This window comes from Oryzias latipes, chromosome 11 (genome assembly GCF_053564925.1).
Source record: "Oryzias latipes strain Hd-rR chromosome 11, Olatipes_Hd-rR_3.1".
NCBI classification, from domain to species: Eukaryota; Metazoa; Chordata; class Actinopteri; order Beloniformes; family Adrianichthyidae; genus Oryzias; species Oryzias latipes.
In genome coordinates, this window is record NC_136247.1 from 27159785 (window position 1) to 27186923 (window position 27139).

General features: G+C 38.9%; 2 protein-coding genes across 9 annotated transcripts in view; both read right to left on the bottom strand.

Annotated features, from left to right (window-relative positions):
* LOC101174441 (zinc fingers and homeoboxes protein 2) overlaps positions 1–27139 on the bottom strand; it is a 149033-nt gene that overhangs the window by 27562 nt on the left and 94332 nt on the right. The window lies entirely within an intron of this gene.
* LOC111948251 (uncharacterized) lies at positions 2080–26043 on the bottom strand. Of its 7 annotated transcripts, none has more exons than XM_078955111.1 (9): positions 16671–26042; positions 16400–16459; positions 9193–16296; positions 8435–8536; positions 7674–7775; positions 6915–7016; positions 4929–5030; positions 4173–4262; positions 2080–3944 (listed from the first exon to the last, which is right to left on the bottom strand). In XM_078955111.1, the coding sequence occupies exons 3-9, from the start codon at positions 9295–9297 to the stop codon at positions 3813–3815; spliced, it is 735 nt and encodes a 244-aa protein (XP_078811237.1). In that variant the 5' UTR covers positions 9298–16296; positions 16400–16459; positions 16671–26042; the 3' UTR covers positions 2080–3812. The 7 variants fall into 7 exon arrangements, with proteins under 7 accessions (XP_078811237.1, XP_078811241.1, XP_078811239.1 ...); XM_078955115.1 differs by having other exon boundaries at positions 9193–12402; positions 16194–16296; positions 16400–26042; XM_078955113.1 differs by having other exon boundaries at positions 9193–13515; positions 16194–16296; positions 16400–26042.

Sequence of the window (27139 nt, forward strand, 5' to 3'; positions counted from 1 at the left end):
GTCTGAGTTACAGCAATTACTGTAAAACCATCAGCATGTATTTAAAGAAAAAAAACACGTTTGATCAAATTCCCAACTGTTTAAATAGAAGAGGCCATGTGAAAAAAAGAGAACTTTATTTGACTCAGATTGTAAGAGACTGCCATTTTCTACCAAAATCTATCATGGAGGCCAAGTGAACGGTCGTGAATGGAAGGTTGTGGGTTCCAATCCCTGGTTGGGTCATACCAAAGGCTTGGATGGGGTGTTAAACCACCAAATGGAGCAGCTGTGATTGCAACTCGGCGCTCCTCCATAGAATGGCTCAAATGCAGAGAACAAACTTTACACACAGGTGTGTCACAACGGATGAGTTGGGTCCTTTACCCAACCAATTGAGCCGTCCAGCCGCTTAGCTTCAAGAGTAAGTCATTGACGTCAAAAACATCTTGGCTCTCTTCCACCTGCTGGCTGGGTAACTATTGAGCTGTCACTCATCAGATTAAGCAGATTTTCCTCTCTATAGGTTGCATCAATGCCTCAATGAAAAGCGTGTCAGCAGAATTATCTATGAATTCGCCGTTTTTGACGTGGAGTTGCAAAACGTGGAGATCTTTGCATCACTAAAACCATTTTTTTCTATAAAGAAAAGTGTGATGACGTCTTGTAAGGGTGCTGTGGTAAAGCTTTGATTCTCCTCTGCTGGAGGTTCATGAAACCTCAAAAATAAAATATATATATATATAAAAAAAAGAGATTTAAAAATTGCTATAGGTTTCAAATCTTAATGCAGAGTAAGCAAGTTGCTATTGTCTAATTGAGACGCGTCTCTTTTGAATGTGGGCTTTACTGCTGAAGAAAGCTATAGGAGATAATCTTACAATCTTTTTTCTTTTTTAATTTTACAATTTTTTGCTCTAACTTTTGAGCTTTTGCATCTTTTAAATTTGTCCCTGAAGTTGCAAACCAAGGATAAAATTAAAAAAAAAAACAGTTTTGGATTGAAACAGAAAAATGGTTTGTCTTTTGCTGCAAGTTTTTAGCTAAATCTACCTAAAACATGAATTTGTTGGTTCTGTGAGCTAACGAGGAACATATTCATTCCCTTTTTTTAATCACCGTATCCCCATTGCATTGATACTATGGATGATCATTTAAAAAAACAACTGTGGCACTCTACGCTTGAAACCTCTCACCAAAACTGACATCATTTAAATGAATGGGTTTTTAATCACATGGCAAAGAAAGGCTTCAACTTTTTGATTTAATTCTGTTGCCTCTCTGCTACTTCTCGTTTGTTCTCATTTAATAAGAAATTTTATTAAAAGTTTCAATTAACAAACAAATTTACTAAATTATATTAGAAATAAACAGCGAGTGCCATCACTTTTCTTTTCGCTGAAGCATTTTTTGGGACCTTTATTGGTCTGATAGTAGAACGTTTGCAGATCACTAATTCTCCTTCAACACATTTACAAAGTAGTCTGTATGATGAACAGCTTTGGATTTTTTCCTTGAAAAAAAAGTGTTTTCTTTTCTTTTTTTTTTTTTTTTTAATATTTATCTTATTTTAATCATAGAAACAAATAATCTGTTCTTCTCATTTGACACTTAATGCTCTGAAGGTCAAGGTTTACAATAGCTCATAACAGAATTTAGCCAATCACAATTTTTTTTTTTTGTGTGTGTTTTCTTCTTTTTAGATCAGATTTGTCCCTTTTAGTTTAGTTTTGGAGGGAAAGCAGATTTATTTAATGTTTTACCTGATTACAATAGGATTTAAAGACCCACTCAGATCATCTTAAGAGCTATTTTAAATGAATTATCAGTGTTTTTTAAAATTATGATTATTAGTTTTTTAGCCCAAAAAAAATAAATAATTGGAAATTCACCTCTGAGTTGAAGGCGGGACAACAGGCATGGAGCAACCCCAACCCCTCTTCCCCTTCTCGTAGCCCTCCCGCTGGCTTACAGCCCCTCACACCCCATCCTAACCCCCAACTACAAGTGAAAGCATCAGAATGGAGCGGAGCAGGGAGCCAGCGGCTGCCACCGTTTTTGTTATTTTTTAAACGTCAAAAATACGCTTCAAACGTCATCCAGATTCAGAATGTTTTAAAGAAAGAAATACTCAGAATTGCAATTTTAGGTACATTTTTTTGGATAAAAAAAAAAAATCTCAAAAAACACAATAAAAACATCCAAAACACAATTTTCATTGCAGTAGGTCTATACAGGGTATTCTACGTACTCCTCCATTTAAAGAACAAACAAAGTGCTTTTATTTTTCATAAAGGAAAGTTGATGGACTGTAGTGGCAAAATAAAATCACTAAAAATGACAGAAGCAGAAGTGAAAAAAACAACATTATGCAAGTTAGTAACGTTCCTCTGAGCTGAAAACTTCCAGGGTCAACGTCTGGAACAACAAATCCCACTTGTGTGCATGAAAAATACTTTCCTTGAATTTTTTTGAGCAACTTAAAAACTTTTTCAATAAATAAAATATATATTTTTGGCGCTCCTAATGTCATGGGTGATTTACATAGAATATTATATAGATTCATGAGTTGCTGTCAAAACAACATGAGCCTTCCCGATAAAAAAAGAAAAAGAAAAAATAAATCATTCACTCGGGTTTCTGGACAAGTTGCAAGCATAAATAATAATTTATACGTACTGTCAAAATGTTCTGCTATCTCCATATTTTTTATTGTAAAATATGTATATAGTTAACTTAAAAAGTAACAGAAAAATGAAGTAGTGACAAATATTAAGCTGAGGCTCTTATTGTGAAGTGGAAAATGTGAAATTTTAAGATGCAAAAAAATGACATTTTACATTACAAAGACGTTTTAAATACACCCACAGTCTGCCTCTTAAAATTGTCTCAGTAAGAGTATAATTTAGGATATATTAAAAAAAAAATGAAATATGTGAAATCTGAATTGTCCACCGTCTCTGCCTGCATGAACCGCGGATGCCAATTGAATTTTGTTCTCAAATCAACTTAAATTTCAGCTCTCATTGTGCTGACATTAAAACAAATGAAAAAGCCAGGAAAAGGGTGTGATGCTGCATCTAACATCTACAAGAAACTTGAATAATTCAGTCATGGAGTCATATTAAAGTAAACTTTAAAAAGAAGTGAGTGGTCAAGATCATTGACAAGCCACATTAAAAAAAAAAAAAACTTTTTGTTTAAGACAATTGTTGTTTTAAGGATTTTTCTATTCAAAAATGTTAACACACACACACACACACACACACACACACACACACACACACACACACACACACACACACACACACACACACACACCCACACACACACACACACACACACACACACATACTTGCATTCCCCCTTTGAGGGGCCCAACAGTTTTTTAGCAAGTTGTGGGGTCCACCATTTGTAAAGGTGCTAGAGGTGTGAAAAAAATCAGGAAGCACTATAAAAAAATACCAAACATAAAAAACATTTTTGTTTAAACGAATTTGAATGTTAAAAAGTTTATGTTAGTTTTTTGGTCACTTATGGGGTTCATTTCCAACATTCAGTTGTTGTGAGGTCCACTTGCTGCATACACAAATATTCTTAGGTTTTGTATCTATATAGGGTCCAAAATCGTTTTTTTTTGTTTCTTAATTAGATTTATTGTTCCTTTAAGACCAGCTGTAAAGGCAAACTGTCAGAAACACATAGCATACATTTCCTTACTTTCCACTTGCTTGCAGCCTTATGTGTATTTCTAAACAAACTTTAACCAAACATTTTAACAGTTACTTTATAGCCAGATTTTTACATCGTTATTTACAGTAACTCATACAAGATTAGTAATTTTTAAAGAAAATAATAAGTATAAAAAATATACTTAAAAATAATAAGAATAATATAAAAACCCAAGTGTAATAATATTGTTTCTGTGCCTCAGGTCTGGTGTCTTCAGCTTTGAATGCCACCACCTATAGAAAAAAAAAAGGAAAAGGAGATTAAGAACCTTATGGTGACTAACTATAGTGACTGTCTATAGTGACCTGATTTTACCTTAATACAAAGGTTTTGGAAAAACTTTATAATTAAGTCTAGATTTTAAGTCCAAGAATGTTTAATGTGACAAAATAGCATTTTTTAAGGAATTGCGTGCATTGAAAAGCATTTTTTTAAATAGTTTTTTTTGACAAAAAACGTACTTTTTGGCGGGCCAAGACATGACTTGATGTTTGATCAGGTGAAAGTTTCTTTGTCTTATGTCTGGTGTCTCCTGGTTTGAGTGCCACCACCTATAGTAAAAAAAAAAAAAAATGAAAACAGAGATCAATCACCTTGTAATTGCATGACTTTACCTTAATACAAAAGTTTTTGTAAACACTTTAGAATTAAGGCTAAATATGTAGTCTAGGAACATTTAATATGAAAATATAGCATTTTTGTAAAGGAATTGGGTGCATTGAAAAAGCGTTCTTATGAAAATACTCTGAAAAAGAGTTAAGAAAAGTCTGTGAAACCAAACAGAGAATGATGAGACAGTTTTAAGAAGTGAATCCATAAAGTTCTAAGAAAGACATGTCAACTTTAGAGGTAACACCAAGATAAAAGATCATTAGCAGACGGGAGGGCCCCATAAAGAGTAGCTAGAAACTTGTGTGTGTAAAAGTCACGCCAGTCAGGAAAAAGTTGGGTGGAGGTTTTCACAAAAGGACCCCACAAAGTTCAGGTTTGTAATTTGTGTGTAAGGCATCAAGTGCAAAAATAAAGGATAGTAAATAAAAACACATGCAATGACTGCGAAATATACAACCTCTACTAAAGGTTACTGAACTACAGTATTACTACACTAAATTTGATTGAGTCATTGTTAAAAACATCATCACTTTTCTTTTAAAACATTGCCAAGTTGTATTATAAGTAATAACACAAATGACTATAACAAGTATTTTCCACCTTACCTCTGTTGTCATTTTTTGACGGGCCGAGAATTCACTTGATGTTTGATCAGGTGAAAGTTTCTTTGCCCAAGGTCTGGTGTCTCCAGGTTCAGGTGCCACGACCTATAGAAAAAAAAACGAAAACAGAGATTAAGCACTTTATAGTTGCCTGACTTTACCATAATACAAAAGTTTTTGTAAACACTTTATAAATTAGGTTAGATATGTAGTCCAAAAACGTTTAATATGATAATATAGCATTTTTTAAAGGAATTGCGTGCATTGAAAAAGCGTTTCTATGAAAATACTCTGAAAAAGAGTTAAGAAAAGTCTGTGAAACCAAACAGATAAAAAATAAACAATTTTTAGAAGAGAATCCATGAAGTTCTAAGAAACACATGTTAACTTTAGAGATAACACCAAGATAAAAGATCATTAGCAGACGGGAGGGCCCCATAAAGAGCAGCTAGAAACTTGTGTGTGTAAAAGTCAAGCCTGTCAGGAAAAAGTTGGGGGGAGGTTTTCACAAAAGGACCCCATAAAGTTCAGGTTTGTAACTTGTGTGTATGTGTAAACATAAAAGAATGTAAATAAAAATACATGCAATGACTGCAAAATACACAACCTCTACTAAAGGTTACTAAAGTACAGTATTACTACACTAAATTTAATTGAGTCATTGTTGAAAATATCATCACTTTTCTTTGAAAACATTGCCAAGTTGCAGTATAACTACTAGGGGTGTCACGATTCCGACTTTAAATCGAAATCGATCGAAATTAAGTCACAGTCTCTAACTTCGAATGAAAAAATGGAATCGTCGATGCTGCCCCGCCCCCATGCTGCGTCTGGTTTCTTGCCAAGCGGAAAAAGTACTGCGAGTCTATTTGTTAATAAAGTTTAAAAAAGAAAAAAAAAGAAGTGCTGCGAGTCAACCTCCTCTAACAGCCACTCAAAAGATAGCATGGTAACTGTAGATGCAGGAGACCCATCGACAGAACTTTAATTTCCTCCTCTTTCACCGAAGTCGCTGGTGTGGAGGTATTTTGGATTTCCAGTGAGTTATGTTGACAACCTTCCCGTTGTCGACAAAAAAATAAATAAAACAGTTTGCAAGCTGCGCTGTATGTGCTTGTGCCGTATTCTCTCACGGACAGCACGACTAACATGCAGGGCATCACGCAGGCACAACAAAAACATAGATTCATCTGTAAACCAACAACTACACAAACTACTCTTCCGTCTTCATTTGGAATTAAACTTCCAAGCAACTCAACTCGTGCAAATGCGATTAGGCGTGCGGTTGGAGTATTTATAGGCGGGGACATGCAACCTTATTCGGTGGTCGAAAATTGCGGTTTTAGGCATTTAATTAGCGTGTTAGAGCCCCGCTACGAAATCCCCAGTAAACGCACCTCTCAGCTACGGGGATTCCCTCCGTGTACAATAATGTAAAAGAGAAAGTTATTGAAGGTCTGAGCAGACCTTGTAAAAATATGGAAGAATACAGTCATCATTCTCAGGGGATAAAAAGTAGTTATCAGTGTGGTACATGTTTATGTTCAGAAAAAGTTTAAGACACTTAATTGTTCAGAGACTATGGACATGTCTCTGTTTTATTGTTTTTGTTTGTTTTGTTTTGAACTTGAATGTCATCTTTTTTGAAGAAGGCTGCACTTACAAAATAGAAACTTGAAGCCAGTTTATTTTAAAAAATTTAATTGACTAAAGATATAAGTTATTGTTCCATTATTTTGTTAATAAACGTTTTAAATTTGACAGTGTAGTGTGTTACATTGCAAACAAAGGTCAGATATTCTATTGCATTAAAGTCTAGTTTTAAAAAAATGACAATCTGTGTTTAAAAAAGAACAAATGTAAAAATCGAGAATCGAATCGAACCGTGACCTTAGAATCGAAAATGCAATCGAATCGAGGATTTGGAGAATCGTGACACCCCTAATAACTACTAACACAAATTACTACAACAAGTATTGTCCACCTTACCTCTGTTGTCATCTTTTGACGGGCCAAGACATGACTAGGTTTTTTACCAAGTGAAAGTTTCTTTGCCCCAGGTTTGGTGTCTCCAGGTTTGAGTACCACCACCTACAAAAAAAAAGGAAAACAGGGATTAAGCACTTTATAGTTGCTGGACTTTAACTTAATACTAACATTTTTGTAAACACTTTATAATTAAGGTTAGATATATAGTCTAAGAATGTTTAATATGATAATATAGCATTTTTTTAAAGGAAAAGTGTGCATTGAAAAAGTGTTTCTATGAAAATTCTCTAAAAAAGAGTTAAGAAAAGTCTGTAAAACCAAACAGAGGATGAGTAGACAGTTTTAAGAAGAGAATCCATGAAATTCTAAGAAAGACATGTTAACTTTAGAGATAACACCAAGACAAAAGACAACTAGCAGACGGGAGGGCCCCACAAAGAGCAGCTAGAAACTTGTGTGTGTAAAAGTCAAGCCAGTCAGGAAAAGGTTGGGGGAAGGTTTTCACAAAAGGACCCCACAAAGCTCGGGTTTGTAATTTGTGTGTAAGGCATCAAGTAAAAAAATAAAGAAATTTAAATAAAAATACACGCAGTAACTGCAAAATACAAAACTTCTACTAAAGGTTACTTAAGTACAGTATTACTACACGATATGAATGTCAGTCATTGCTAACTATGTCAACTCTTCTTTGAAAACATTGCTAAGTTTCAGCTACTAACTACTAACACAAATGAATACAACAAGTACTGTCCGTCTTACCTCTGTTGCCTTTTTTTGATGGGCCAAGACATAACTAGCTTTTTTATCAGGTGAAAGTTTCTTTGCCCCAGGTCTGGTGTCTCCAGGCTTGAGTGCCAACCCCTACAGAACAAAAAGGGAAACAGAGACTAAGCACTTTATAGTTGCATGACTTTACCTTAATACAAAAGTTTTTGTAAACACTTTATAATTAAGGCTAGATACATAGTCTAAGAACATTTAATATGACAATATAGCATTTTTTTAAAGGAATAGTGTGCATTAAAAAAGCGTTTTCATGAAAATACTCTGAAAAAGAGTTAAGAAAAGTCTGTGAAACCAAACAGATGATGAAGAGACAGTTTTAAGAAGAGAATCCATAAAATTCTAAGAAGACATGTTAACTTTAGAGATAACACCAAGACAAAAGGTAATTAGCAGACGGGAGGGCCCCATAAAGAGCAGCTAGAAACTTGTGTGTGTGTAAAAGTCAAGCCAGTCAGGAAAAAGTTGTGGGAAGGTTTTCACAAAAAGACCCCACAAAGTTAGGGTTTGTAATTTGTGTGTAAGGCATCAACTGCAAAAATAAAGGAATTTAAATAAAAATACATCCAGTAACTGCAAAATACAAAACCTCTACCAAAGGTTACTTAAGTACAGTATTACTACACTATATGAATGTCAGTCATTGCTAACTATGTCAACTCTTTTCTGTGAAAACATTTCCAAGTTGCAGTATGATTACTAGTGCAAATGATTACAACAAGTATTGTCCACCTTACCTCTGTTGTCATTTTTTGACAGGCCAAGACATGACTTGATGTTTGATCAGGTGAAAGTTTCTTTGCCCCAGTTCTGGTGTCTCCATGTTTGAGTGCCACCACCTACAGAACAAAAAGGGAAACAGAGACTAAGCACTTTATAGTTGCATGACTTTACCTTAATACAAAAGTTTTTGTAAACACTTTATAATTAAGGCTAGATACATAGTCTAAGAACATTTAATATGACAATATAGCATTTTTTAAAGGAATAGTGTGCATTTAAAAAGCGTTTCCATGAAAATACTCTGAAAAAGAGTTAAGAAAAGTCTGTAAAACCAAACAGATGATGAAGAGACAGTGTTAAGAAGAGAATCCATGAAGTTCTAAGAAGACATGTTAACCTTAGAGTTAAAAACCAAGACAAAAGGTAATTAGCAGACGGGAGGGCCCCATAAAGAGCAGCTAGAAACTTGTGTGTGTAAAAGTCAAGCCAGTCAGGAAAAAGTTGGGGGAAGGTTTTCACAAAAAGACCCCACACAGTTTAAGTTTGTAATTTGTGTGTATGGCATCAAGTGCAAAAATAAAGGAATTTAAATAAAAATACATGTAATAACTACAAAATACACAACCTCTACTAAAGATTACTAAAGTACAGTATTATTACACTAAATTAATGTCAGTCATTGCTTACTATATCAACTCTTTTCTTTGAAAACAAAAAGTTGCAGCTACTAACTACTAACAAAAATGACTTCAACACATACTGTCCATCTTACCTCTGTTGTCAACTCTTCAGGGGCCGAGACATGACTTGATGTATGATCAGGTGTTGTTTGAATCCTTGGTTTTTTCTTTCTTATCTTTTGTTTTTTTCTTTCCATTTTTGGCTCTATCACAACAAATGTAAAGTCATAAGTTTTTGTTGATCACACTTATGTATAAGTAAATTTATGTATTCAAATATCTTTAAATAAAATCAATATTATAACAGTGCATGCATAAAATTTGGTAATGTTCAGGATGAGACTGTAAGAAAAGTACAAATATTTATATTTGTGTATAAAAAAAATAGGGTTATATTGAATAACAAAGAAATCAAGAAAACCTTTTTTTTATAACATTAAGCCTTAATTTCTTTTATACATGCTGAACTATGCGCATGGAAATAAAGTCAGTTCCTTCAAGTACAAATTTAACACCTGTCCCATAGCTACCACAGGAAAATCCCTCATGAACATTTTAATCTTTGCTGCAGAGCTAAATATGACACTATCAGCCAATATGCAGTTAGGCTAGAGCAGTGAGGGCTTCAGGCTTCATGGATTCTCTTTTTAAAACTTTCAGGTCTCAGTCATGATGTACTGCTATTTTAGCATTAGCGCTAGCATTAGCGCTAGCATTAGCGCTAGCATTAGCAACATGTGCTCAATGTTAACTACTGTATTTCCTTTATGTGAACGTTCTTGCATTTGATTCTGAGTGCATGTAGTTGTCATTGCAAAAAAACAGAGGCAGAGACAGACTTAAGAAACATCAACACCCCACCAAAAAAAGAAAAAACCTACCTGTTACTTTGCTTGCTACCAAGGCCTTTTCTCCAAGCTTAGGCAATCATGCCTGTAAGAGGTCCAAGAAGTGGGCGTGGTGTACATGTGATGACTTAATCATGTAAATGAGTTCTCATTGGGTAGAATATACACACTTTCAGCATTTAGCTCTTGAGAGGTCCACCTGGCTCCCTATACAAATATTAAAAGATCCACGCAAATGAAAATCTTGTTTTTGTGTTTTTTAACATGTTCTTGTAGAAATGTTTTTCATAATAAAGGACACATAAAATAATACATGAATAAAGATAAGTTTGTACGTTTTTCCTAATTAAAATTGCATTGGATCAGGAGCAGATCTAAACCAGATGCTTTAAAATGCTCAGACTCGTGACATAGCTACTGAAATGACTGTGCCAAAGTCTCCCATATCCTCTTCTGCTGCCCTTGCCCTCCCTGATCCGGTTAGGGTTAGATGTGCGAGAAAGGATGGGCGTTGAACATTTGTGTTGTGGCAAATTGCAATTCTTGCTCAACCTGTGGCTCCGGAGCCACAGGTTGCTATTTCATCTCTGTGCTGCAGCTCTCTGTGGTTTTATAAAATAACTATTATGTTTTAAGATTGTTGTGGTGCCTTTATCACTGTTGGTATGTGTGAGTGGGCAGGAGGAGGAGAGCAGCGTGAATGCGCGGAGGGGGTGTGTCTTCGGTTGTGGACAAGAGACTGTAATGGGATGGAAAGTTCTTCCAAAAAGACAGTCAGTGGTAATCTTGTTGTGGGAACACGGGCACCCAAAAAAAAAAAAAAAAAATAATTGACAGTCCCCAACCCCTGCAGTTTTCTACACTAAAACCACCCATTTCCACGTAAAATTAACTTCATTTGTGCTAGGGCACCCCTACTATCCTGTCACCTTTCTGCTACGACAACTGTGTTTAGCCCTCTCTGTGTAGAGTACACTGGAGGAGCGCATGGGGGGTTGCAAGTAGGAAAACGACTCGCAGCTGCAGAGGACATGAACAAGTAGAGAGGCGGGGGAGGGGCTGAGACTCACTGCTTATGATTCAAGAACCTGCAACAAACCAACAGCTGGTTCCTAATAAAAAATAGTTGTCATCCATAAAATGTATATTCTATATTGGCTTAACTGGATTTTATGAAAAGAGAAAGAGCAAAAAGAAGTCTGCATCAAAGGGAATTTGTTTCCATCACCTCACTCATCTTAAGTCTGGATGTTTGAGAGATTTAAAAGTCTATTTTAGGTTTTTGGAAAATGGACAAAAGATCAAAAGTTGAGCGTCCAGTTTAGAAAGAAGAAAAACACTCCAAGGGTAAAGGAATGTGTGCCGGGTCCAAAGTTAAAACTTGCTAGGCACCAAATACGTCCAAATTTACTGATGGAGGAGTAAAATTTGGAGCAACATTTGGCTAATGAAGGTTTACACTTAATTAGACCAGTCTTGTTAATTATTTTATTGATGTATTTCATCTAAGCTTCTCTGCCATTATCATATACAGTCAATGCTTCACATGCAATGAACACAATCATTTGTTTCTTTTTAAGTAAGTTTTATGCGACACTTAAGCACAAAAAACAGAAGAATATGTCCTCTAGTTTCCATTGTTCATTCATGAAGCAAACGGAAATTACTTGAATTTATTAATTCATAATTGGTTTCAAGGTTGTATTCAGCTCAAGAAAAAAAAAACAGAGAAATTTGTCAGTTTTTACCAAAAAACACCCAGCCTTCAGAAAGAAAACACAGACAGATACGTGTTAAATGTAACTACACACTATATGTTGATTGTGAATTCAACTATACAAGCATTTTTTTCTTATGTTTAATAATACAGTAAAAAATATATATTTTTGTTTTGCCCAAGGTGTCAAACTAGCCAGGACTGCCTCTGAAGACAATAAATTTTTAATGAAATTGAATGAGAAGTGAATAGCGATTGAAATGTTTCAAAACCAGTTAAATTTGGGTGTCTTGAAAAGCGCAGATAAATCCAATCCATTATTATTATTATTATTAAATTATGCCGTTCACTGGAAACACTAGGTTTTCCAAAGTCTGTTGTGGCTCCCTGTGTTTTAATATATGTGGAAACTGATCCAAATGGCTCTTTGAGTAGTTAAGGTTGCAGACCCCTGCCTTAGACCCTCCTTCTCTTTAAGGAAACCTCCTGAAAAAAAAAAACGATTCCAGGAAAAAAAGAAGAAACCTCAGGGGTGTCCACATAAAGGAGGGATCCTCCCCAGGATGGTCAGACACCAGATGTCTTAGAGAAGAGAAGAATTAGCTTATCTAACATTACAACTACATGTCTAAATAGTCCAGCAGATGGGGTTCATCCAGATGGAGTTGGGGGATGGCTAGGGGCGTGGGACGAGCCAGAGGCGAGGTACATGTTGAAATCAGGAGCACAACTGGAATCTGGAATCACTCGGAGAGTGGGAAAAAGGGGACAATGCATGAATCACACTGCACCAAACAGAGCTATGGAGAACTGAATGATAAATAAATGATCGAGAATAGAGGACAGAACCCCAGTGCACCATAGCACTAAATTTTAGCAGCCTATTAACAACTCTTACTGTTAATAAGTTTAATTCAAACATGTTCATAGTAACTTAAGCATTCTCGGATTACTAGCTAGTCTGCCAATAAGACTGTCAAAAAAGGAATTTTCTGAGCCTATCTTTGAATGTAGAAACTGTTTCGGCCTCTCTTCCATAAGATGGTAGTTTATCCCATAAGACAGGGGCTTGGTGGCTAAAGGCTTTGCCTCCAACTATGCTTAAACAAGTACTAGGACCCACAAGCAGTCCTGCGATGCTACTACTCAAGTAATTCCACCCAGAGGGGTTACATTCTCTGCATGTAACCCCTCAGAGAATGCAGAGAATGTGGAATGAATGGATGCTTTGAAACCCACAATCAAGGATAACTGCCAACAACTGGTAGCCCAATGCTCTAACATCTACAATCGGCAACTCCTATCACAATTTGAGATTGAAGCTACAATATAATACCACGGGAGAGCCAGAACAACAGGTCAGACAGGAGGCTATACCACACTCCCACCCTGAGCTTGGGTACACAGCTCCAACAACTACAGATATGCTGAGCGAGGCAGCAACTGGCCTGAAAGACAAGATCATGTCTAGAATGAACACTAGGCAACCCTGATACCAGCTACAACAGTTAAGTTATGTACCACCTGAAAGTCTCCTGGAAACTGTGAATGAAGCATTGAGGGCAATTCCTACCACAACCATCACAGAAAACAACGAACTGGTTTACACTTCAGCAGCAGTGATCCTTGAGATGCTTGGCTATAAGAGCAACCATGGGAGAAAACAACAATACCTACCATGGAAGCAACGGTTAGAGGCCAAAATCAAGGCAACTCAGAAGGATGTGAGTAAGCTGACAGAGGCTCAAAGAGGTACAATAAGAAAGCAAGTACCTAAGAGATACAGCCAGATGCCCATACCTGAAGCACTGGAAACTGCCAAACAAAGGCTCCTAGCCTTGAGCAGCCGCCTAAAGAGGTACACAAGAGACAATGAAGCCAGATGAATAAACAGGCTGTTCGCAACTCAGCGAAAGTGTATGCTCAGTGGCAGGGTCAAAACAGCCGAGCAGACCCACCAAGGCTGGAAACTGAACAGTACTGGAAAAGCATATGGGAGAAAGAGGCAGCACATAATAGCAATGCCCAATGGCTGGTCTCTCTGAGAAATGAACATAGCAACCTCCCTGAACAGAATCCAGTATCCATCACAGTGGCAGACATCCAAGGAAGAGTCTCAGGTATGAAGAACTGGACAGCACCGGGCCCTGTCATTATACATGCCTACTGGCTAAAGAAACTCACCGCACTCCACGAGCGCCTAGCAGCACAAATGAACAAGCTGCTAAGAGATGGAACTCACCCTGAATGGCTAACGGAAGGGCGAACAATCCTGATCCAGAAGGATCCCTCAAAGGGTGCAGTCCCATCCAACTACCGCCCAATAACCTGTCTGTCCACAACATGGAAGCTGATGTCAGGCATCATTGCAACCAAGATAAATGGGCATATGGATCAATACATGAGCAACACACAGAAGGGCATTGGCAGAGACTCCAGAGGAGCCAAACACCAACTCCTGGTTGACAGAACAGTCGCTCAATACTGCAGGTCACGAAACACCAACCTGTGCACAGCTTAGATTGATTACAAGAAAGCTTATGACTCAATGCCACACACGTGGATCACTGAATGGTTGGAGCTGTACAACATCAACAGGACTCTAAGAGCCTTCATAAGAAACTAAATTAAGCTGTGGAAAACCACCCATGAAGCCAATGGGAAGCCACTTGCACAAGTGTCCATCAAATGTTGGATATACCAATGTGATGCTCTGTCCCCACTTCTGTTCTGCATAGGTCTGAACCCCCTCAGCCAAATAATCAAAAAGACTGGCTATGGATACCGACTCAGAAATGGAGCCAACATCAGTCACCTCCTCTACATGGATGATATCAAGCTTTATGCTAAGAGCGACTTGACTCCCTGATCCACACAACCAGGATCTTCAGTACTGACATTGGGATGTCATTCGGGCTTGAGAAATGCAACCGGATGGTGACAAAGAGAGGCAAGGTAGTCCACACAGGAGTAGTCTCACTCCCAGAAGGAACAATAGCAGACATCGAGGACAGTTACAAGTACCTTGGAATTCCGCAGGCAAATGGCAACCTGGAGCAGGCAACAAGGAAGGCTGCAACAGCTAAATACCTCCAACGAGTAAGGCAAGTCCTAAGAAGCCAGCTCAATGGCAAGAATAAGACCCGGGCAATTAACAGCTATGCACTGCCAGTTATCAGATACCCTGCAGGAATAATAAGATGGCCAAAGAAAGAGATACAGACCATGGATGTTAAAACACGAAAAATCCCCACCATGCATGGAGGGTTCCATCCCAAATCCAGCACCCTGAGACTGTATGCTAGCCGCAAGGAAGGAGGCCGGGATGAAACATCCAAGATGCATGTGTGCATCAAGCTCAAGGCCCCAACTGACAGTGTGCTCAGTGAATGTCTCAGGCAATGGAGAGCAGAGGATACAGTGCTGGAGGACAGATCCTCATGCGAGGACAAACCCCTGCATGGGATGTACCAACCGACCATAACCGAAGTGGATGATATCAAGAAGTCCTACCAATGGTTAGAAAGGCTGGCGTATAGGACAGCACTGAAGCACCATCCTGGCAGCTCAGGAACAAGCCCTGAGCACCAGAACGATAGAGGCTCAGATCTACCACACCAGACAAGACCCAAGGTGTAGGCTGTGCAAAGAGGCGCCTGAAACAATCCAGCACACAACTGCAGGGTGTAAGGTAAAGCCTTAGTGCAGGTAAAGCATACATGGAGCGCCATAATCAAGTGGCTGGAATATTATACAGGAACATGTGTGCACAATATGAACTGGAAACCCCAAGGTCAAAACAATGGGAAACACCTCCGAAGGTGGTAGAGAATGAGAGGGCAAAGATTCTGTGGGACTTCCAGATCCAGACTGATAGGACGGTAATGGAGAACCAACCAGACATTGTAGTGGTGGACAAAGAACAGAGGAAAGCCGTTGTGGTGGATGTGGCAGTGCCAAGCAATGGGAACATCAGGAAGAAGGAACATGAGAAACTGGAGTAATACCAGGGACCCAAAGAGGAACTGGAGAAAGCATGGAAAGTGAAGGTGACAGTGGTAATTGGAGCATTTGGAGCAGTAACCCCCAAGCTGGAGGAGTGGCTGCAACAGATACCTGGAAAGACCTCAGGCCTGTCAGTCCAGAGAAGTACAATGCTAGGAACAGCTTAGATACTGCACGACCCTCAAACTCCCAGGCCTCTGGTAGATGACCCGAGCTTGGAGGACAAATCACCCACGGATATTCAATTTCAATATTTCATTTCAAAATAGTTTTTTAAAGAATTGTCTGTGGTGAGAATGTCTTTTGTGAAAATTGTCTGTATAACAATTGGAAAAACTTGAAAATAGTTGATTAAGAGAAAGTTTAAAGCTAGAACACAGTAAGTTTTAATGAAGACAATTTAACCTTAGAGTAAAAACTAAAACAAAAGACAATTAGCATATGGAAGGATCCTATAAAGACTCGTTTGAAATCAACAGTCCTTGCACAAATAACAAATGACATTGAACAATATAGTTGTTACCTAGAAGGACTTTTGTTTGGTATTTTCATTCCTTGTGGGAAGCAATAGTCTTCAGGAACTCTTTCCCTTTGGTTTTCTCAGTACATTTTTGCTTTTGCTTCTTCTGAATGTATGATAAAACAAATGGAAAGTTTTAGGACATTTTAAATGTTTGGACATTTGAAACAGACATTTTCCTAACTTAATATTTGCAGTTATTTACTCACCTTTTCGCTTTGAATTACCAAAGTTAGATTCTATGTCAGCTCCAGTCTCTATTCCTTTAACTGCAAATAAGTGCAAATGTGGTTTGTTATTTGCCACAATTATTTGTATAGTGTGGTTTGGTATTTCTTGATGATCATTCACTAATCTCTAAAGGGAGATTAAAATAAAGGGGAATCCAACTATTTTTTATTCCTTTTTATTACACTTTTTGAATGTACAACACGAAGATAAAAACAAATCCCATAAACTCCATATTTATTTTGCACTTACCACAAGGAAATTGCACTTTATCACTAGGGTTTATCATATGATTTTGTTCTTGCCCCTTTTGGATCTGTTACAGCAAATGCGAAAACGCTTAATTTGACATCAGCTAACATTGTAAGGCAATGAATTTCTTTAAGCATCTCAAAGTGTCATTATCAATTTTAGAATAGCGCAAGCTTAAGCTCATGATAAAATAAAAACATCTATATTGTGCTATTTATAAAGACCTATCATGCTATCAATAATGCATTCTTTTTATGTGTTTCTTTTGACTTTACACTCAGTCTAGAAATAAAGATATGATTCGTCAAGGTGGCAAGCTTTTTTTTTTGTTTCATTTTAGCAATAGCACTGACAAGATTAATTTATTTAATAGTTGTCTTTCATTTTAAAATTTTTAACTTACATATGCTACAAAATTAATCTGCAGTAAATTGAATGAATTTTCAGTGATAAGCAGTGGAGATTAATGTAATTAGGTCACTACTCTCTTATCAATTCTTGTCATTTCAAATATTTTATATCTTGTTTCAACTTTTTTCAAACATAACTCAACATGCTTTAGATTTTTTTTAAAAAAAAGGTAACAAAGCAGTGTTAGGTTCCCAGCCATGATAGATAGCCTACCTAGCATTAGCATTAGTAATATGTGCTGTTTACTTCTGTTTTTAATTCATAAAGATTTTTTCCCCCATTTTTTTTACTGCATGTAGCTGTCATTGCAAACAAAGTCATAAGAGATAAAAAGCACACTAACTTGTAAATTTAAGTCGAAAGAACCCTACCTGTTGCTTCCAAAACTCTTGCATCAACCATCAGGTTGTCCTTTAAAGGGCCTTTAAAAAGATCCAGGAAGTGGGCGTGGTCGAAGTATGATGACGCAAAAATGCAAACATTTCCTCATAGGCTAATGGGATACACACTTCCGGGAGTGTGTATCCTCTGCAATACCGGGTCTGTGACAGTAGGGGGCGCTATATTAAAAAAATTTCACACACATTTTTTACCCACATTTTCAATTTTTGTCACTTCATGGGGCAACCCCTAAAAACGAAACAGGAGCATCAGGGGGCCCTCCCAAGCCTGTTAAATAGCTCAAACTTTGTGGGGTCCACGATTTTGGGCCCCACGAGGACGTTGGGCCCCACACTGTTGGTGGGCTCCATGTGATTGGACCCTACAAAGTAATAAATGTAAGGCCACACACACACACACACACACACACACACACACACACACACACACACACACACACACACACACACACACACACACATGAAGAACAAATACTTACAAAGAGCCACAGTAGTATGCTAATTCACCTGCATATCAAATTCCTGTGACCTTCAGCTGAAGTTGATGAATGCAGCGCAGACACACAAACCCACTGGCTCCACATCCGTTTGCACCGCATTTAACCAAACTGTAAGCATCAAACGGTGAATGCCAAGTCCGGCTGAAGCCAGGCGCCTGTCGCTTCAGGAGGGGTCTTTGTTTCACCTCCTACTCTGGCCCTTTGGTTGAACTCAACGTCAAATCCTCGTCGGGACTTTCCATCCGCAGAAGAGTCGTCATAACAACTTTGGAGGAGTATTCCGTCACACTGACCCGTTACTTTTAAGCTTTTTCTAAAATCAGGAAATTTGCCCAAAGCAGATTAGCTTATGTATTTACAGAAATCATATAGCCTTGATTCATATGGGTGGAGCTTTAAAATATTTTTTTCCTTAGTTTTCTGACTAGAAACCGGCTTTTGTATACTTTAAAAAACGAAACATAAAATTTTTATTATTAAAAAGCCTCAATTTTGGTTCTTATTTTATGGAATCCACTTATCAGAACCAAAATAAATTGTTTTTGTTAATTAGGAATGGATTTGACAGTGATGCCCAGCCCAGCTTCAGATCTCTGTCCTAACTTTAGTACTTCTCATCGACCCTAAGACGCTCACGGGTGTCACTTCAGGCTTGAAGTGTTAAGCGGCATGCATGCCTCACCCCGTGTAACAATGGGCTGAACAAACTTGGATTCACACTTAGACCTACGCCCAATCAGCGGCGCCGGGATGAAATGAAAGCAGACTCGCACCCCTGACACTCTGTCAGTTCTCGCTCAGCAAAGTGCCAGTGCCCTGTGACCATGAAATATGAATGAAATACAATTAGCAGCTTTAAAGAACACCACCAAGGACAAGGCCTTCATCCTGTCACCTCCTTCCAGCCCCGCCAGGAAACATCCACACACCTTTTATTTACCGCCTCGCTGAATGATGATCATAAAAAACTACGTCCTTGGACGTCACCCTTTTTTTTTTTTTAAACCTGTCAAAAGATCAGATCATCATTTATTGTTTTTAAAACAATTATTTTTTGTTTTCTGGAGATAAAGTTAAGCATCTGCTTGCAGGATTTTAGGCTGCTGAATCAGTCCGAGCTGTTCTGCCACCCCCCCCCCCCCCCCCCCCCCCACTCGTCAGTCCCCTGCCATCCCTCTATCCGGAAATTTAATGGATGCAGTGACTCATTAAAAAGTGAAGGGGAGAGGGGAGGGAGGGGTGGAGGTTGTGCTGGGGGACGGGCGAAAAAATTAGGAGCGAGACGGGGAGAGAGAAAGAGATAGAGACCGGGAGCGCGGAGCTTCATTTCCATGGCGTTACCATAGCAACAGGAGCGTAAGAAAGACGGCGAGGTGCCCTTCTCGCCGCCGAATATTAACCAGGCCTGTACACTCAGGTGCTAATTAGGAGAAGAGGATGGGGGGGAGGAGGGGGAGGAGGGTCAGTAGGGAGGAAGAGAGGTCAGGTATCACGGGTAGAGTGGGAAGAAAGGAGAGAAGAAGGGATGACGAGGGGGGGGGGATGGGGCAAATGTAGGAAGGAGGTCTGGAGAGGGCAGAGGAGTGAATGAGGGGAAAAGAGGGGATGAAGATCAGCCGGAACATCGCAGGCGCCGACGGGTGAGGCTGGTTCCTGTGAAACCATGTTCAGGTGAGGAGCCTCAGGTCCCGTCATCCCTCAAGAAAACTTGGCAACCACTTAAACATCCTTACAGATTCAGGATTTCCCTTTATTGCTGCCCCCCCCCCTCACCAAAAAAAAAGGAACATAAAGTGCTGGATGTAATTAGACGTCCATTAAAGCATCAGGTATTAGACCAATCCGGACGGTCCTGAGTTCCATTGAACACGGTTTCAAACGACCACTTCCTATAAAATTTTCTCTGTAAATGCGTGAATAAGCACATTTTGGGTTTCTGCGTGCAAAACCCAGACATTCAAGCGTCCTTACCGAAGATTTTAAGTCCGGTCACGGGCAGAACGCGACTAGCGCTCATTTGTTTTAATGTGGCTGGGTAGTGACGTGTGGGTCGACTACCTTTGTAAAACACAAAAGTACCAACCGAACACGGTTAGCAAGGAGATGTTGAGTGTTGCTCTTTTTCAGCCCGGCCGGAATTACAGGATACCTAGTCCTTCGTATGTCAGTATAGAACGGTGAAAGAAAAAGTCTGGAGCGAGATTTGCAGGAATAGCACGGCGTCAACATTTCACATCAAGCCTCATCCCACTGTAGGTGGTGGAAAAGCGCTAGCAAACAGTGGAAAACAAAAGAAGAAGATTCTCCCTCTCTGCTGCTCCCTCCGATGTGAACCACAGGCTAAATAAGCGTCCTTGAACGCACCACACGTGCCTGGTGTGAATGCAGCACAACGCTCGACCATTAAATGCGCGTTAAAACTTTGACCAATCAGGGACTCAGATTTGGTCGTGACGTATGGGCAGCGTCCTTTTCAAAACATGGAAGTACCGACCAAATTAGAGCTGTGAAAGAAAACGCCTGGAGCACGATTTGCATCCACATTTTGCACAAAGTCTCTTCCAACGGTAGCGACGGTCCAGTGTGAACGCCGTATGCTAACGCGCGTCACATGTTGGTGTGTACGCAGCGTAAGAAAAACGGGACGACATGAGGAGATGGAGGAGGAAAACTGAAGAAAAACATTGGCAAAAATGTGAGAGCAAGTGCGGGAAAAAAGTTTAATCCAAACAAGTAAGGAGGAAAAAAAGAAAATCCATCCTGGCTCAATTAAGAAGGAAGACATTTGATGAATGAAATATGACAGAACAGAGATTGGAAGATAACGAAGGAGGAGGCAGCAGTGCAACCCCCCCCCACCACCACCAAAAAAAAAAAGAAATTACAGAAACTTGTGGAATATAACATGAAAAAGGAAGAATAGACAGGGACATAAGGGTTGGATGGGAAAAAAAAGAGGAAAGGGAAAAAAAAGGAGTTGAGATGAAACGGTCAGGAAGTACAATTAGGGACTTGACAAGTCAGAGGTGGACAAAAGAGGTGAAAGAAGAACAGACTGAGGACGGAACAGACGGAATAAAAAATAACAGGAGATGGATAATTAAAGGAAGGGACAGATGAAAAGAGGTTAGGAGGGGAGGAAGAGATGGAGGGAGGATAGAAGGGAGACAGGATGTGTAGAAGGGAGCGAGCTGGGTCAATAAAACCTGAGATAGTCGCTCTGGGCTCCATTTGCATATGTGTTCATGTTTACCCTCTCAGAGATGAACTTGCCTTTCTGCACTGTGTTGTCCTCTTTCGTAGGTGAACAATAAAGGCGTATTTACTTCCTGTTTACCATTTCCATATAATCCTTTATTTTTAGTTGTTATCTTTATGGCCGATCTGATCAAAAAGACATGCATTTTCATACATGAACAAGCAACTCATCATATTTGTAGAATCCTCAGATTTGTGCTGACGTACACCTGCATTAACTCGTTAATGGTCAGAGCCGACCGTCCAATCAGAATCTGCCTTTTGAATTTGACTCCTCATAGGAGATTGACATCCGGTTAAAAAAAAAGCTGAAAGCAAAGCAAATTTATATGCAAAAAACTAAATTCCATTGTTGTTTAATGCAAAAGGGCTTTAGGTTCCTGCTGGAGTGAGGAGAACGACTGGGAGAGGCTGACAAATAAATAAAAGTCTGACTCCACTCATCTTCCCAGAGCTCTTTTAATTATGATTATGCCCTTTTTAGCCAAAATCACGGATATTTTTAAGGACATAGTTTCTGTTGAGCGACAGTAGCTAATTAGGAATTCCTTTCTGAGTTGTGGGCGGGACTGTTGGTGCGGACCAACCCAGTTCCTTCCTTCCCCTTTTGCGTTGGAGAGTGGAGCAGGGTTATTGTGACCCACTCAGTTTGAATAAAGAAATGCAATTTTAGGCTCAAGTCTTCTAAAATTTATGTTCTCAACGCAAGAAAAATGCCACAAAAACGTCCCCAATGCCAACATTTTCATTGGAGTGAGTCTTTTCTGAGCATGACGGTATAAACACACTTTATGGGACGGGGATGTTGAACTCCACGTCAGTGTGTTGCACCTTTTTCAATTTTTGAGCAAATTCACTGACAGAGTAAAGTTAAAGTCTCTAAAATAGTTTCAACTTGATCAACTAATTGATTTGTAACTCACCAGATTACATAGAACAGTGTGCCAATATGTAAGAAACGTTAAAATATTTCGCCATTGTGTTTGATCACGCCATATGTTTAACATTTATTGAAAAACTGAGACTTTAAGAAGACAGGTTGTTATCTTGGGCTAAAACAACAAAACAAACAGATAAAACAGCAACTTTCTTGTATCTCAACTTTGATTATTGACCACTGTATAAACCAAGACAAACGACTTTAGTAAATTACTAGTCGGTGCTTATGTAGGGGAAATACTCCCTTTACTCTCCTCTCTTTGGTCTGTATCAACAGTTCATTCAGAAAAAGAAAAAAAACTTTGCGTCATCGCCTTTAGTTGGACTGTAACCTTGCTGTTTTGACCAGAAGTCCTTTAGAAAATGGTCCAATTCCATTTCTATACATCCCGGTCTTTTCGAAAACTTCCCAGGAGAAGTTCCACTCCAACACCGTTTGCAGGTGGGAAATTAGTAATTAACTCCAAGAACGCTGCATAAGCAGATCATTTACTGAAGAGCAGCATGCTAACACTTCAGCGGTTTGCTGAGAGACGCCCGGCTCCAGGATGACACTGACAGTAAAGTGGCATCCCCCTTGTGGCTGACACTTCTGCTTTCACTTATGTGTAACAGCGCGCTCCTCGTCTGCACTTTCGATGTAACATTTGATGACAGACTGCTGCATTCAGACGTTTCTGCGTTTGATGCATGAGGTAAAACGCTCAGAACAAGCACATTACTCAAATGAGTTTGTGATGGTGTTTGATGTGACACTTCATCCTTCAGTGCCGGAGAAAAAGTCACCTCCTAGCATTTTAGCAGTGTCAAAATTGGTGTAAAGTACTTTTAAAAGATTTAGATTTATAAAGACATTACATTTGGATGGGAATTTAAAAATCTCCCAACTGTGACGCACAACTATCAAATGTTGCACTATGTTGCTCTAGGTTGATGCCATGAAAGCAGGGGCACAGACTTCAGTTATAGCGATTCAGGAACCAGGCCGACGGACCGGCGCGCTCCTTATCGCCGCTCCCTTTCCTCACAAACTCCCACAGCATCTCCCTCTCATACAAGCCTCTTTAACTGATGAACCAGAGGAGTCATGTGACTGAGAAGAAAAAAAGCAAACAAAAAATATCGGCGAATACGTGAACAAGACGGCGTGCCTCTGTGATTGGCAGGTGAAAGGTCCAATGGACGGACTCTGCTCCCTTTCGGCACCCACTTTGTTGAGGTGGGTGGAGCAAACTCAATGTGCCTTTCCTATCAGGCTTTGACTTGATCGTTTAAAACATTAAAGATGACGTCAAAGAGGATCCATGCAGTGTACATCTATCTATTGAAGCCATTACCCCCGTTTGAGTTCATTCCACGATGATGAAATTGCATCAGATCCTCCTTGTCTAACTGTGGAATGTCTCGTTTTTTGTGCAGTCTGGCTGGAGTTCAGGTTGTCACAATCTTAAAGTCTTGTGACATTTGAAAGCAGCAATGCTTACAGTTAACGGCCATTGAAATGTCTTGCACAAGCGGAATTTCCCCATTATTCATGCTTTACACCTTTCAACTACATAACTCAAGGCATTCAGAGCACTGGCATAAAGAAAACCTAAAGCTGACATTGTTTGTCAGATGAAAAGAAGCCCTACAGTGAGTTAAGCCTCACAGACAGACCTTCCTTCTTCACATAACAGACTCTTGTTTTTGCATCCAGCATGACAGCTCTATTTTATTTTACTTCACGATAAAAAAGCTCAACGGAACACTGGTACTTTTTTTTTTGCCTCCAAGGGGAAATGTGGCTCTTTTCCATGTGCCAAGTGTTTCTTAATGCTCAACTTTGCGGGTTAACAAAAGAGCATCGAGAAAATCTTCACACACAGCAGACAGTTTATTACAAAACATCGCATTTGCTGCCGTCGTGAGACTCTGGGCCAATGTCAAAAAGTGGGCCAGAGTTTCAGCAGCAAAGCATGAAGCCAAATTAATAGGACACAAATATCTGGTAACTGTGTACAAATATAGTTTCGTTTTAAAAATAACACACAAGACAAAATCCGCAAAGTAATCAGCTCTATTTCTATAATTCAAATTGATGTTTTAAGGCTGTAAAACCCCACTTTTCCCACATTTAAACCTTCGTAGAAAAATAAGTCCAGTTTTATAGAATGAAAACAAAGATTTACATAAATGCTGCAAACTGAACATTTGGGTCCACAGCCAATCAGGAAGCAGAACACAATAAACTGTAAAAAAAATGTATATATGAGCAGTTTTAAAGATGCTTTTAGATTTTCTAAACAGTGTTCCCTTGTTTATTGCAGCGTTCTAAAAATAACCTGCAAGCTGAAATTCACAAAGTGGGAATCTAGATGCTTTAGGGATGTAAAACCCCGTACCACACACTTTATAGACCTTTTTATCAGACAGACATGGATGTTTTTACACTTTTCTCTCTTTAAACTCTTGGAGGTCAAACCTTTACAGTAAAATAAGTCAAGTATTGTAGAGCGAAACTGGAGATCTGATACCAAAAAATATTGACATCCATTTGTCAAAATGAATGCATTCTGTACAAGAGACATGGCATGAAGGACAACTATGAACAATGGTCTACAGCCAATCAGGGCGGAGAACATAATGCACTGTTAAAAAAAAAAACAAAAAAAACAAAAGGTTAAACAGCAAAAGGGAAAGTATGTTATAGCAAGGCAGCTCTGTATAACAAAACATAAGAGGTTTTACAGATAGGTCTAGATTTTATAAACACTTGTTTCTTGAAAGGATTCTAGATGCTTTAAGACCCGCCTACATACTATATACACTTTTCTCAGACATGAATATTTTCACACTTTTCTCTCTTTTAAACTCAAACAAATAAGTTCAATATTATAGAACGAAAACAAAGATTTGCTCGCAATCCAAGATTTGTGAACATTTTGTACTGAAGTGATGAACTGATAATGGTACACAGCCAATCAAAATGACACTAAGAACACATCCGCCAAAGGTGAACCGCGATATAGGCAGGAACACTGTATAGTAAGGGAGTTCTGTATGACAAAACATGAGCAGTTTTACCCATAACTTTAGATTTTATACACACTTTTGGGCTTTTTGTGTAAACGGTAGGCACAAATGTGTACTAGGTTCTGAGACCTAATTAAAATAAAATTGTAACATCTGCTAGAAATAAAGAATAATGAATCAGCTGTCCATTATACTACGGCCACAAAGGGAGCAATTCTTAACAGTTGTTGGCCCTTTTTAGGAGAAGAAGCCTGCTGGGTTACCCGCCACAGGGAGACCCAATGTCCCTTAAGGTGGGGAACCTTTTGAGTCAGTCTGGTTTGACATCACTATCTGAAATAATTCATTTGTCTCTTTTTGCTTCTTTTCTATCCCCCAACAAGCTTCCCTCCAACATGCCTACTCGGGGATTACGGTGAGTAATATCACTGACTGCTTCCTTCCTGCTGTTCGCTCGCTCTGCTGCTGCTGCTGGAGAATTTCAAGCTTCATCCATCACTCACGTCTCATTGTGAGTTGATGTGGATAAGAACGCCTGAAATGAAAATGTAAATGAAAATGGCCATCCAGGGATGGGTGTTTGGGTATAAAAGCGCTGCCGGGGGTGCGCCGCATACTTTGGAGGTGGGGAAGCAAGGAGTGGGGGCCCTCGTCCTCTTGATGTGAACGGACAGGGATAGGACACCTCACTGAAGAGAATTCCATTAGCGTGCTTTATGTGGAGGGGTTTACTGTCACATGGGTTGTAATGCTGCCTCAGAGGTACTTTACGGCCTGCCAAGAAAAATTTCTGGAGCTAGCCATGGAGGGAGCCCTGCTGGGGCAGAAAAAAAGCTCCGGACTCCGCACTCCACAAAAGGACTTCTAATAAACTTTTATCAGTCACAGTGCTTTTCTCAAGACCAGATTTATCCCTTTATGTTTCTCCTTTTCCATTATTCTCCATTTAATTGTGGTTTCTGAAATACTGGGGGTCTGGATCTAAAGTGATTTTCTTTGCTGGATGGGAATGTTGGAAAAAGAGGCAAGGCAATGCGATCTCAATCAAGGGTTAAAGCCTGAGCAGAGCTGGATTTCCCTGCCTGAAGATGGACAAGATTTGACTTTGATCGTGCTCGATACGATTTTTCAAATCAACCGTAATTATTACCGGTAGTAGTTTTTTTTATATCAATCTTGATTGGCTTCTGAACACATTTTTACCGGACAAGTAATGAAACTGAACAAATGTGGAAATTTCATTAATAAAACACGGATTTTTTTAAGAATAAACGAGTGCAAGAAAAACAAATCCAACCATGGATATGATTATCTATTCAGCATTTTAAAAGAAAGGATTTTTCATAAAGACGGCCCTAAGTCTACTCCATTTAGTGTCATTCGTTTGTTCAATAGGTTTATTATCTAGAGGCTACTGATGCAGAATGATCACAAAAGACATTTTTTACTTATAAGCGATACACAATTGTTCATTTTTCAGATCCTGAACCCACTTTAGTTTCCAAACTTAAACAGTGGTAAACAGGAGAAAGTGCAGAGTTGACCTGTTTTTCAGAATTTAAAATAAATACTGCAATAACACATCATAATCTATATTACTGTTATTTTTCTCAAAGCTGTGCATTTACAGCAAAGCTCCAGTTATTTGGGATAATGACGGTCATTTTGCATCAACCTCTTCAGCCGCTGAAAAATTTGTGGAAAAAAAGGAAACCACTGAAACCGTGAAGCAACATGACCCAAATAATGGAGTTTATTTTTTATTTTTTATAAAAATCTCTTTAAATGCCAGCATTTGTATTTAAAGACCCCACTCATGTCCACTTTTGATCTATTTTAAAAGCCTTCCCAGCCTTCCTTTGATTTTCATTGTGTTGTTTTTAGCCAAAACCCAACAAAGCCTGTAGTTTTGTAGGACATAGTTTCTGCAGAGCGGCAGTAGTTC

Bases quoted from the DNA above. Each gene is read 5' to 3' on its own strand.
- LOC111948251 (XM_023960311.2), bottom strand. From the start codon at position 9,297: ATGGAAAGAAAAAAACAAAAGATAAGAAAGAAAAAACCAAGGATTCAA. The intron at 5,031-6,914 runs GTAAGGTGGACA...TTTTTTCTATAG, and splicing joins GTCAAAAGATGACAACAGAG to GTCGTGGCACCTGAACCTGG. The intron at 4,263-4,928 runs GTAAGGTGGAAA...TTTTTACTATAG, and splicing joins GTCAAAAAATGACAACAGAG to GTGGTGGCACTCAAACCAGG.